Source organism: Thalassophryne amazonica, chromosome 5 (assembly GCF_902500255.1).
Source record: "Thalassophryne amazonica chromosome 5, fThaAma1.1, whole genome shotgun sequence".
Classification (NCBI taxonomy): domain Eukaryota; kingdom Metazoa; phylum Chordata; class Actinopteri; order Batrachoidiformes; family Batrachoididae; genus Thalassophryne; species Thalassophryne amazonica.
In genome coordinates, this window is record NC_047107.1 from 116,653,882 (window position 1) to 116,668,149 (window position 14,268).

At 42.3% G+C, this 14,268-nt stretch overlaps 1 protein-coding gene across 1 annotated transcript in view; it reads right to left on the reverse strand.

Annotated features, from left to right (window-relative positions):
• Nucleotides 1–7,377: 7,377 nt before the first annotated feature.
• LOC117511177 (GRAM domain-containing protein 2B) overlaps nt 7,378–14,268 on the reverse strand; it is a 94,982-nt gene continuing 88,091 nt past the window's right edge. Inside the window, exon 11 of the mRNA XM_034171162.1 lies at nt 7,378–7,561. Within this exon, the coding sequence (XP_034027053.1) occupies nt 7,453–7,561 (109 nt within the window). The 3' untranslated portion in view covers nt 7,378–7,452. The remainder of the gene's footprint in view (nt 7,562–14,268) is intronic.

Here is a 14,268-nt window from a genome sequence, read left to right on the forward strand (position 1 = left end):
ATATGATTAAAGTGGTGGGTGGACTCATTTACTTTTTGAGCAAAGCCAATAGAGTCTAATAATAGATTAAATGCAGTGTTGAGGCTGTCATTCTCAGCATCTGTGTGGATGTTAAAATCGCCCACTATAATTATCTTATCTGAGCTAAGCACTAAGTCAGACAAAAGGTCTGAAAATTCACAGAGAAACTCACAGTAACGACCAGGTGGACGATAGATAATAACAAATAAAACTGGTTTTGGGACTTCCAATTTGGATGGACAAGACTAAGAGACAAGCTTTCAAATGAATTAAAGCTCTGTCTGGGTTTTGGATTAATTAATAAGCTGGAATGGAAGATTGCTGCTAATCCTCCACCCCGGCCCGTGCTACGAGCATTCTGACAGTTAGTGTGACTCGGGGGTGTTGACTCATTTAAACTAACATATTCATCCTGCTGTAACCAGGTTTCTGTTAGGCAGAATAAATCAATATGTTGATCAATTATTATATCATTTACCAACAGGGACTTAGAAGAGAGAGACCTAATGTTTAATAGACCACATTTAACTGTTTTAGTCTGTGGTGCAGTTGAAGGTGCTATATTATTTTTTCTTTTTGAATTTTTATGCTTAAATAGATTTTTGCTGGTTATTGGTAGTCTGGGAGCAGACACCGTCTCTACGGGGATGGGGTAATGAGGGGATGGCAGGGGGAGAGAAGCTGCAGAGAGGTGTGTAAGACTACAACTCTGCTTCCTGGTCCCAACCCTGGATAGTCACGGTTTGGAGGATTTAAGAAAATTGGCCAGATTTCTAGAAATGAGAGCTGCTCCATCCAAAGTGGGATGGCTGCCGTCTCTCCTAACAAGACCAGGTTTTCCCCAGAAGCTTTGCCAATTATCTATGAAGCCCACCTCATTTTTTGGACACCACTCAGACAGCCAGCAATTCAAGGAGAACATGCGGCTAAACATGTCACTCCCGGTCTGATTTGGGAGGGGCCCAGAGAAAACTACAGAGTCCGACATTGTTTTTGCAAAGTTACACACCGATTCAATGTTAATTTTAGTGACCTCCGATTGGCGTAACCGGGTGTCATTACTGCCGACGTGAATTACAATCTTACCAAATTTACGCTTAGCCTTAGCCAGCAGTTTCAAATTTCCTTCAATGTCGCCTGCTCTGGCCCCCGGAAGACAATTGACTATGGTTGCTGGTGTCGCTAACTTCACATTTCTCAAAACAGAGTCGCCAATAACCAGAGTTTGATCCTCGGCGGGTGTATCGTCGAGTGGGGAAAAACGGTTAAAGATGTGAACGGGTTGGCGGTGTACACGGGGCTTCTGTTTAGGGCTACGCTTCCTCCTCACAGTCACCCAGTCGGCCTGCTTTCCCGGCTGCTCGGGATCTGCCAGGGGGGAACTAACGGCGGCTAAGCTACCTTGGTCCGCACCGACTACAGGGGCCTTGCTAGCTGTAGAATTTTCCACGGTGCGGAGCCGAGTCTCCAATTCGCCCAGCCTGGCCTCCAAAGCTACGAATAAGCTACACTTATTACAAGTACCATTACTGCTAAAGGAGGCCGAGGAATAACTAAACATTTCACACCCAGAGCAGAAAAGTGCGGGAGAGACAGGAGAAGCCGCCATGCTAAATCGGCTAAGAGCTAGTAGCTACGCTAAGCTAGCGGATTCCTAAAAACACGCAAAGCGAATAATGTGTAAATAATTTAGAGGTGATTCAGCAGAAGGAGTGCTTTAGTTAAGGCACGTAAAGATTACACTGGGAAACAAATCGTAATCTAGATAACTAGATCAATCTAACTGCGCAGATCAAACAGCTAACAGATACAGAAAAACACCGCTGTGCTCCGGAACAAGAAGTGATACAATACCGCAGTGAGAGCCGACCACCAGTAGAGTCAAGTAAAAAAGTAAAAAAAAAATAAAATAAAAAGGTAAAAAAGTAAAAAAGTCTTGAAAAAGACTATTAGTTCAAAGTCCAAAGCAGCAGGTAGCAGTCTCTGTGTAAACAGTCCCAACAGAGAGCCAAAATTAACAGATACAGCAAAACACCGCTGTGCTCCGGAACAGGTGTGTGTGCGAATGACGTCACCGACAGGCGTGGAAAAACTCACGCATGCGCACCAGGGTGCAAGCATGTCTGACGTAAAAACATATGAATGAAATCCATATAGTTTTTGAAAAAAAATAAAAAGGACCTATACTTTACGGACAGCCCTCGTATAATGATGTTTTTGTTCACTGACGTGGAAAAGCATCTGCATGTGCACACCTCGGAAAGTGTTCAGCACAATCTGGAGGAGGTCAAGTCAGTTCTGGATAGTAGAGAAGCTTGAATCTTCGACTGGACTGGGTTGCTTGACGTGAGGACGTTTCGCTTCAAATCACAGAAGCTTCCTCAGCTAAAATTCTTCTGTCTTGACTCTTGTAGAGAAGAATAAACCAGAAGCCAACAAAAGCTGGAGTTTTTTTAACCTAACCAGACCCCACCTACCGAGAGGCTGACTGCTATTGGCTAGTGGCCATAGGGGGCGCTCGGGCGCTGCCCTCCTAGATGTGGGGGGGAAAAGTCATAATATATATATATTTAAAAAGTATTATCAATGTCAGTTTTACTTACTTGTATGTGCCTACATGCAATATGAATGATTAAAGCAACACTTCCTCCAACTGACTCTCATTCAACAGTGCATTTCCACCGACAGGAGCAGAAAACGTACGTTCCTCGTCTTGGGCGCCATTCAAAGCGCCCTTGAAGTGCAGCGAAATAACCAATCGTATGTAGTTACTAGGGAAAATTAATAGATTTTGGCAAATCAACATTGCCAAAATTAATGGCTTTGGGGCGCCGGAATTTTAGCCCTTGCTACAAAATGCGGGAACGTTAGATTACAGTTAGTGATACACGTGACGCTGCAGTTGTCAGTCAGTCAGGAAGAGCGACGACGACATTTGGGTTATATTTATTTATTTTTATTTTGTCTCCGTGTGTTTTGCTGGAGTAAGCTGAAGAACACTTCAGAGGTTTAAAACGGGACAAAACTCATCAAATCAATGACACCAAAGTTTGGCGGGGATCCTTTTGGAGGCGCATGGAGGTGCGCACATCAGATCTTTCTCGTGGTTTAATGACAATTGCACATCCCGGTTGGAGGAGAGACGTTTGTCTGACTCGTTATAAACCGTGTCAGGCTTCATTCACACTGTCAGCGCTCACACGTCACGGAGGCTGCTGATCTGCGCGGATGGAAAGGAGCGCATCCACCTCTTCAGGTGACGAGCTGCTCAGATTTATTCCCGAATGTTGCTCCTGGTGTGGAAACGAGGGTGAAAATTTAAGATAAAACGCATGAGTGATGTTTTTTTTGTTTGTTTGTTTTAGGGGGTCAAAGCTGTGATCTTTATTGGGACAGCAGACCAGTTATAATGGTAATAGGGGATGCTGGGGCTGTTTGTAACAGTGTTCAAAGCTGCAGCCTTGCTGGTATTTTGATTTCACTTTACACGTTATGAGGATCAGTCCACAGAAGTGAAATATTCTTTGGAGTATTCCACACTCTAAAACAAATTATTTGCTCAGTTTAAAAACAAAATAAAACAAAACCCTAAAATAGCAATTTGCATGTTTTTTAAAGAAATTTTAACTCAACCACTGAGTACACACAAGACACTTACAGTCAGACAAACCCAGGTTTAGCAACGCATTTAATTAAGTGGTTTTGTAAACTTAATTTGCTTTGTCCTCTACACTGTTAATTAATTTTAACCAATTTAATTTAAAGGTTTTGGTGTTATTAGTTAGTCAAGTTATTTAATTTAAGTTTTTCAAGCTTCTTTTTTGCATCCATTCCACTCAGTAATGTTCATGCAAAATATTACCTTAATTTTCTCTCTCGCTCTCTCTCTCGCTCTCTCTCTCTCTCTCTCTCACTCACACACATTTTCGATCTCTCTCTCTCTCTCTCTGTCTCTCTCTCTCTCTCTCTCTCTCTCTCTCTCTCTCTCTCTCTCACACACACACACACACACACACACACACACATACACATTCTCTCTCTCACACACACACACACACACACATACACATTCTCTCTCTCTCTCTCACACACACACACACACACACACACACACAAACATTTTCTCTCTCTCTCTCTCTCTCTCTCTGAAGGTGGTGTGAACATTGTAATATGTACATAAGGTTCTTTTGTCAATTGAAGAATTTTTCCACGTTTTTAAAGAGTGTAAATTTGGTGATATTTTCTATTTTGTTAAGGGGGTGTCATTGTGAACCCCAGGATCGGTTTGTCTGAAGATAATGGCAGTTCAGTACAGTTTGGTGTACTATGTGTGTAATTGGTGTCAAATGCTCAAGAACTTGAGTGTTGCATTTGATACTGTTCCTTTCCAAAGTAGAAATGGGGCCTAATATAGCTGTAAATGGCTAACTTGATCTGTAAAACAGCTGATTTTGAGAAGGACATGAAATGATTATTGTGGAATTGTAGTAATTTTCTTACTGTTCACTTGAATGCCTGTACTGGACAAGGCAGGGGAATCTATTGGCACAGCAGCCCCACAAGACTGTTTTTCACCAGCCGCCACTGCTAGTGACTAAACAATAGCTCTAATTAGCACCTATTGTGCTCTAGTTAGCACTCTCCTAATGACAGGAAGATTTTAACTTCCTTGTCCTCTTAGCCAGAGAGAAGAAATGGTTTGAGAGAGGTGTCAAGGAAGCATTCTTTGTAAAAAAAGCTGAAACCCAGCCTTAACTGCGGAGCGTGTCTCAGACACGCTTTGTCCCCTGTTTACAATGTGGTACTCAGGTCAAAGCACTTTCAGTCTTTTGTTCATGGTAATGAGTCATTCACGTCATCAGGAGGGAGTGGTCAAGGGAGCCATCAGGGGAGGCTTCCGTCCTGTCATTAGGAGAGTGCTAACTAGAGCACAATAGGTGCTAATTAGAGCTATTGTTTAGTCACTAGCCTATAGCAGTCAGCCTCTCGGTAGGTGGGGTCTGGCTAGGTTAAAAAAACTCCAGCTTTTGTTGGCTTCTGGTTTATTCTTCTCTACAAGAGTCAAGACAGAAGTCAGACTACCAGAGCAAGAATTTTAGCTGAGGAAGCTTCTGTGATTTGAAGCAAAACGTCCTCACGTCAAGCAACCCAGTCCAGTCGAAGATTCAAGCTTCTCTACTATAGAAACCACCTGGACAACTGAGAGCCTACACAGAATCAGTTCTGGATGTATGCACCAATCTCAAGCATTGCCACACCATAAAATCACCCTAGGTTCCTGGTAGCAACTATCCAGACAGACAACTGGCTCATCCCTACTTCATGAAAGATTTCAGATTACATTTAATCTGTCTACATCAGGCATGTGATATATGTGCATCCCTTTGGCCTTTTCTAACTCCTGGGGTCTTCAACACTACTGCATTTGGTTATTGGATGATGCCAAGATGCCATGCAAAGAAATATTACTAAAACATCAATGCTGAAATTCCTAAACTATGCAAATGATACTCCTCATTCAAATCTCCCCAATTAATTCTTTGTTTGACACAAAGTCATTCCAACAGTACCAAAACACCAAAGAGACCTTGTATTAAAGACACCGAGATATCACCTTAGGTCACTGCTTAGCATCCAGATCTCTATACGAGGTCTGTCCAAAAAGTATCGTACCTTTTTATTTTTTTCAAAAAAATATATGGATTTGAATCAAGTGTGATTACATCAGCCAAGCTTGAACCTTCATGCGCATGCGTGAGTTTTTCCACACCTGTCGGTTGCGTCATTCGCCTGTGGGCAGGCTTTGAGTGAGCACTGGTCCACCCCTCCCGTCGGATTTCTTTTGTCTGAGAACTTGCTGAGAGACTGCCGCTTTGCTCCATGAAATTTTTTTTCAGAAACTGTTAGAGACAGGCAGTTGGAAACCATTCGATAGATTCAGTTGGATATTGGTGAAGATTCTGTCGGCGTCACGCGGATTATGGACTGTTAAAACCTTTTTAAAGACGGCCCACAGCGGCGGAGGGCGCACGGCGCGCCGAGCGGCCATTCAACAGGCTGGATCGACCAGATCATTTCTAAACTGAATGCTGTATTGATCAGGGACATCATGTGACTACCACAGAAATGGCAACAGAGCTGGACATAGCACTTTTGCTGCACATTCCACTGTTACAGGAGATTTTGTAATGAAAGACGTGCGGAGGGCACGAAGCAGCTCAGGACGCGCAGCAAAAAAACACCTCCATCTTGGAAGTCTCACAAGACATGTTGGGGCATGTCCAGCTGTTACACAATTTCTCGGATACTCACTCGACTGAAAGCCATCGAAAGCCGTCTGAATCTTCTGAATGGTTTCCAAAACGGAGGTGTTTTTTTTTTTTTTGCTGCGCGTCCTGAGCTGCTACGTGCCAACACGCGAAATCCTCCGCACGTCTTTCATTATTTAATTTCATGATACAATGTGCTGGGATCACAGACATTAATATGTTACCCGACTCAAGGGATATAATAATGATTGTGAAGTAACAAGGCTATTTTGGAAGATTTTTAGGTTAGTTTATTAGATATAGTATATATAATAGCTAGGCATAGCATGTGTCTATATGTGTGTGGTGTATTGTAGTGATGAGAAAACAATGCCACTGTGCATAGACCATCATATGCATAAAGTTGCCATGAAGGTGTTTTTTGGGTGGGGATGAAGGAAAACAGTGCCAAGAACAGGTCAAAACGAGTAGCCTTGAACCTGCCTCTGCTTGTTCTTCGACGCCAAACGATGCCAAGGTCAAGACTGTGTCATTACATAGCGAGGCCGAGGCATCAAAAACCTGTCTTGACACCTCCAGCACTAATAACCATACAGTAAGACAGGAAGCAGCAGGACCCTTAGGACTTTGACCTCTATTGTTCTGCATAGATATCGACACCTCTGTACAGAGATGTCATGACTTCAGAAGCTCTTCCCAGGTGTCACTTGTTTTTAGTAGCAAAGGACCCAGAGACATGAACGTCACTGCTGAGGCAAGTGAATCTCTCTAAATTTGAAACTTTGCCTGCATATAGATACACTAGGAATGGCCGACTCCAGAAAATCATTGAAAACCTGGCTCTTAATCGTGACTGAGTACACTCGCAAACCTAGACACTTTGTTGCCTTACTGAGCTTCTCAAATGCTGCAATACTTAGATTCCACAAATATCAAACATCATCCACAAAGTCAAGTATATGTTCCTTGGTAACAATGGTACCGAAGCTGATGTTCTCCACAACCCTGCTCCACACCCAGTCCATGCAGGCATTGAACAGAAGGGACCCAGAACACATCCCTGGAGTCACATTAGAGGCACAAGTAACTTGAGTCAAGAATTATATTTTTTCAGCACATTATGTAGAATTGTACATTTTTCAGCATTTTGAGGGAGGTGAACCTACTCCTGCTCAGTGGATTCTGCGACAGAGCCAAGTGATGTCAGTTTTTGCTCTAACGAGATGATTTTAAATGCCATATAGCAGGACGACAGCAGCAGGATACACACCCTACAAGACAGAACACACACAATTGGCACAAGTAAGTGAATGAGTGTGTGAATAAACAGAAAATGGTAAATTAATCAACATGAAAGGCACACTGGCTCAAAATGCTAATCTTGTTTTTCAGGTACAGTGGGGAAAATAAGTATTTGATCCCCTGTCAGTTTGGAGGTTTTCCCACCTACAAAGAATGGAGAGGTCTGTAATTTTTATCATAGGTACACTTCAACTGTGAGAGACAGAATCTAAAAAAAAAAAAATAAATAAAATACAGAAAATCACATTGTATGATTTTTCCATCCATCCATCCATCCATCCATTTTCTTCCGCTTTATCTGGAGTCGGGTCGTGGGAGGCAGCAGCTCAAGCAAAGCCGCCCAGACCTCCCAATCCACACACACCTCCCCCAGCTCCTCCAGGGGAACCCCAAGGCGTTTCCAAGCCAGCCGAGAGATGTAGTCCCTCCAGCGTGTCCTGGGTCTTCTCCGGGGCCTCCTCCCAATGGGACGTGCCCAGAACACCTCTCCAGCGAGGCGTCCAGGGGGCATCTGGAAAAGATGCCCGAGCCACCTCAACTGACTCCTTTCGATGTGGAGGAGCAGCGGCTTGACTCCCAGCTCCTCCCGAGTGACTGAGCTCCTCACCCTATCTCTAAGGGAGCACCCAGCCACCCTGTGGAGGAAACTCATCTCGGCCGCTTGTACTCGCGATCTCGTTCTTTTGGTCATGAGCCAAATCTCATGACCATAGGTGAGGATCGGAACATAGATCGATTGGTAAATCGAGAGCTTTGCCCCCCTACTCAGCTCTCTCTTCACCACGATGGTCCGATACAGCGACCGCATCACCGCAGATGCTGCACCGATCCGTCTATCGATCTCACGCTCCATCCGTCCCTCACTCGTGAATAAGGCCCAGAGATACTTGCATTTTATTGTATAAAGTAAGTATTTGAACACCTACCAACCAGCAAGAATTCTGGCTCACACAGACCTGTTAATTTTTCTTTAAGAAGCCCTCTTATTCTGCACTCTTTACCTGTATTAATTGCACCTGTTTGAACTTACCAGTATAAAAGACACCTGTTCACACACTCAATCAATCACACTCCAACCTGTCCACCATAGCCAAGACCAAAGAGCTGTCTAAGGACACCAGGGAAAAAACTGTAGACCTGCACAAGGCTGGGATGGACTAGAGGACAACAGGCATGCAGCTTGGTTGAAGACAACAACTGTTATGATTATTTATTAGAAAGTGGAAGAAACACAAGATGACTGTCAATCTCCCTCGGTGTGGGATTCCATGCAAGATCTCACTTTGTGGGGTAAGGATGATTCTGAGAAAGCTCATAACTACACAGGAGGACCTGGTCAATGACCTGAAGAGAGCTGAGACCACAGTCACAAAGATTACATTAGTAACACATGATGCTGTCATGGTTTAAAATCCTGCAGGGCAGCAACGTCCCCCTGCTCAAACCATCACATGTCCAGGCCCGTTTGAAGTTCACCAGTGACCATCTGGATGATCCAGAAGATGCATAGGAGAAGGTCATGTGGTCACATGAGACCAAAATAGTGCTTTTTGGAATCAACTCCACTTACCATGTTTAGAGGATGAGAACAACCCCAAGAAAACCATCCCAACCATGAAGCATGTGGGTGGAAACATCATACTCTGGGGGTGCTCTTCTGCAAAGGGGACAGGACGACTGCACCGTATTGAAGGGAGGATGGATGGGGTCATGTACAGTGGTCCCTCGCTATAACGCAGTTCACCTTTCGCGGCCTCGCAGTTTCGTAGATTTTTTTAGTGCAATTTTGCAAGGTTTTCTTTTTTTTTTTTACAGCGCATTCTGTTCGTGTCCTCATCAAGCAGGCCGGTTGCGGCACCGCGAAGAGAGAGCACGTGCATTGTGTTCTGCGTGTCTGTTTATAAGAATCTTCTCGCCCAGAAGAAAAAAGAGCACCAACAACTACCCATAACTGTGTTCTTCAATCGGAAAAAGACACCTGCACCAAGATGTCACTCAGTGGAAAAAGACGTGACAGCGGAGCGGCGCCAGGATGAAGAGGCGCGATCAGAGGAACTGTGAAATACTGGTCAGTCACTATTAATAATTTCTTATGTGTCCAACCTCGTAGGTTGATCATTAAAATTAAATTTGCTAGTTCTAAAAGCCATCATAGTTATTTATAGGAAAACGTTCTATTTTTATTTCTCAAACAAATGTTTGGGCCTGAAAACAGGTTGGTCTTGTTTTTCTACTAAGGTTTGAACTTTGAGAGTGTTTACACACTAGAGAAAAGTGATAAAATGTTAATGCCTGTTTGAGAAAAGTGTAGAAAGTGTGTAGTGAGGGGTTTTACAGCCTTAAAACACCTATAATAATTGTAAAAAATAATGCTGACTACTTTGCGGATTTTGCCTCTCACCGGTTATTTTTAGAATGTAACTCCCGCGATAAACGAGGGACCACTGTATTGCGAGATTTTGGCAAACAACCTCCTTTCCTCAGTAAGAGCACTGAAGATGGGTCATGGCTGGGTCTTCCAGCATGACAATGACTCCAAACACTCAGCTAGGGCAACTAAGGAGTGGCTCCGTAAGAAGCATTTCAAGGTCCTGGAGTGGCCTGGCCAGTCTCCAGACCTGAACTCAATAGAAAATCTTTGGAGGGAGCTGAAACTCCAAACCTGAAAGATTTGGAGAAGATCTGTATGGAGGAGTGGACCAAAATCCCTGTTGCAGTGTGTGAAAACTTGGTCAAGAACTACAGGAAATGTCTGACCTCTGTAATGGCAAATATTTCTGTACCAATTGTTAAGCTCTGTTTTTCGAGGGGGTCAAATACTTATTTTATGCAATAAAATGCAAATTAATTATTTAAAAAATCATACAATGTGATTTACTGGATTTTTTTAAAATAGATTCTGTCTCTCACAGTTGAAGTGTACCTATGATAAAAATTACAGACCTCTTTGTAGGTGGGAAAACCTGTAAAACTGACAGGGGGTCAAATACTTATTTTCCTCACTGTAATTTTGTGCCATTGCATCATTAGCCACCACCTTCTCAACCAAAACAAAAAGACATTTAAATTTCCCTTGGAATATAACATACAAAGAGCCCTATCATGACAATCTATAGCACAAAGTCTACCGTACGTAGCTCCAGTGGACTTGTTGTGTGTCCAGCTCTTTTATTGCTATTTACATGGTATGTAATCTGATCCCAAACTTGGCCACATGGTGCAAAGGGGGTGGTATTATTACAGTAATAGTATTATTGGTATTATTACAGTAATATTATTACAGTAACATGCAACATAACCTTATTTAACATCCCGATTAGCAACACAATATCAAAGTATTCATGATTGTAAATCTATCTGTGCACATGTGGTAATAATTAGTGGTCGTTGATGTATTTTATTGCTAATTATTCCTCTCGCTCAGTGACTTAGCAGGTGTATTTCTGGAAAATGTCTTACTCTGCATTTCTCAGCATGTGACGTACATTTTAGGAAAAGCAGAAAAATCCCGACAGAGTGATCGAGTGAAACAAACGCTGCTACATCCAATAAGAAAGCTTCTGAGCTTTCATTTGAAAGTAATGGCTCAGAAATACATAGAATACACAGAGAGGGACAACACACGTCACCACAATACACTTAAGTTTTTCAGAGTTTGTCAGATTTTGGACCCTAACATGTGGTGATGCTGCTGTTTGTGTAGCAGGATGCTATTTTACTGCCACAAGGAATGCTCATGTGGAATATTTCCATGACACTGTTTTTACAGGCTGCCTGAACATGCAGATGTATTTCTTACATTGGAAGAAGTCAGAATCCATTTTTTTCAAGAGATAATGGACTTTTTATCCAACGTGCCAGAATCATGAGAGAACTTTGTGAGAAGCTGACGGTGGAGAGGCCATGGGAAATGTAGGGCCATGGCCTCGATTCGCCCTGATTAAATAAAATATATTAATCCTATCTCAACCACAAAAACCACTGGAGACAGAGACTGCGTTTCCGCCTCCAGTTGAGAAATTCCTAAGTCATCTGGAGATCTTCAGATAAGTCTGGAGATGTCCCTAGATGGTCCAACACTGCTTCACAGAGTAAAAACAAAGCTGTAATTCAAAGTTCTTCATAGGGAAGCCCTCGCCTTTTTATCAGTGAATTTTCGGTCATTATGAATTACATGACATTATAATTGCTTCATGTTAGAATCTGAGCTTCTCCAGGCCAGGAGAACCCAAACTTTTATGATCAAGCAAAGGCAGAACCTCTCCTCATCCGAGGGGGGGCTTCCTCCATGATAACACATGGTCATAAACTTTGTCTTGATGACCAGCTACTTTGTTTAAAGCAAAGGAAAATACCTTTGGTTTGAAATAAAATTTTAGATCAGTATTTCTTTCATTTATATCTAAAGACTTATAATGTTTGTTTGTATTGATTTTTCAAACAAAATGCTTTGCATGTTGTCATTCCATTTATTGATATGTGTTCTTGCCACTGATATGTGTGTAAGTGTGACCTTTCTGCAGTATCCAAAATGAGATTGAAGTATTCTGTTTATTCAAAGGATGTGCTTATGTGACGATGGATGATGTGTCCGTTTGAGTGTCTTAGAACAAATAGTATTTCAAATTAATTAATGTGTTTAAATAGTCAGATCATTTGAGTCTGCTCTGAGGACATGAAGTTTCTGTAAGATTACACACACTCTAAATGGGCGGAGTTTGGTGACGTCATTCCCCCTTTAAGAAGTTAGCACAATGTCTCGCTCGTCCCTTCTTCTGCAACCTTCTGCCCTTCTTCTGCGGCCTTCTGCTCTCTTCTCTGCTGGCAACTCTTTCTTCTCTCTCTTCCTTAAGGCTTAATTTTTATTTTTGGGCCAAGGCCCCATTGCTAAGCAGTACTAAGCTAAGCCAAGCTAAGCAACCATAGTGCATTCATTCATTCATTCTTTACTTTTGACAGACTTAAAGTTTAACTTGACAGTTTAAGGTGCGTCAAGTCTTTTGAATTCGTAAGACAACTTCTGAGCTTAGCTTTTCAAATTAAGTGCGAATTTACAGAAAAGCGACTTGTCCTTTTCATAATTTTCAACGCTCTTAATGTTTTACTTTTTATAAATTCACAAAGACTTTAATTTGGCTCCAACAATTTTTTTAGCTCCCAGACACCATTTTCAACAAACACCTTCTACCTCTGGGTTCCTGCAAGCTGACAACGGAGCTGATTTCAAACCTGACTGCAGGCAGCTATAACCATTGGCAAAGCCAGCCGACACAAGCCCTGGGATCACTCGGGGACACCGCTTGGTTAACCCCTCCAACCCAAGTGAGCCCACGCTGCCCAGAGCAGAAATATCGACGACGCACTGATGGAACCAACCCTGCAACAGCAGCCAAATGACCCAGTCCAGGCTCCATGAAAGAGGTTTGTTGTCATTGGATACGAGTGGCTCCCTTTTTAAACATATTCATGCTTGTTTAATATTTTTCTTCATAATTGGCTTCAAAATTCATCACTAAATTCCAGTCAGATTTATTTCTTAAAGTTTTGAGCTTTATCTCTCTTCCTTCCAATGTCTCATGAATGAGTAAGAAAATTGTTTCCATGAATGAACATATTTTCAATCACTGTCCATAAATGCCAGTAAAATGTTCATTTCTTGTATAAACTGTAAATAGATTGTAAATATTTTCTGCTGTGGTTTATTTTGTGCTCAGAAGGAAACTCTTGGTCAACCGTACATGAGAATTCAGACTTCAGATCAGAGATTGATTAAATTAAATTGAGGCAGATTAATTAATTTGAGACTGATGAATCAATGTTTAAATTATAGTACCTATGCTATAAAAAAGAATAATAGGTGGTGCCCCCGAGTAATAACTAAATACGTATTAAACCCTAAATTAATTATTTTGGTGACCCGTTACATTGGGCCTAGTCCAATCTAATTCAATTTGGGAGTTTAATTACTTATTCACTATAAATTGCTACATCTAATTTTTCAGTGTGATGTATGACACACAAGCCTAGGCTAAGCATTGCCTGGTCAAAATGATGCCGATGTCTCCCTGGACCAAGAACATCATTTCAGTCTTATCAGAGTTTAAAAGTAGGAAGTTGCTAGACATCCAGCTTCTCACTGATGCAAGGCAATCTTCTAAGGATTTTATGTGGATGAGATCAGCATAGCAGTGAAAGGTAAACCCAAAACGCTGCAATATGTGCCCAAGAGGTGCTATATAAAGGGAGAAAAGCAGGGGGCCTAAGACAGACCCCTGTGGAACACCAAATTTCATGTCACTAAAGTTAGAGGTAGTGTTATTGTACAAAATACAGTGAGAACGACTGGTCAGGTATGACAACCATGCAAGGGCACTCACAGTAATCCCAAAATGATTCTCCAGCCTATCAAGTAGAACAGGGGTGGCCATGTTTGGTCCTTGAGAGCCACATTCCTGACACTCTTAGTTGTCTCCCTGCTCCAACACACCTGAATCCAATGAAAGACTCGTTAGCAGACTTTTAATGAGCCTTTCATTGGATTCAGGTGTGTTGGAGCAGGGAGACAACTAAGAGTGTCAGGAATGTGGCTCTCGAGGACCGAACTTGGCCACCCCTGAACAAACACAGCACTGAGATCCAACAGCACCAGAACCGTAGTGGTGTCTGAATCCATTGC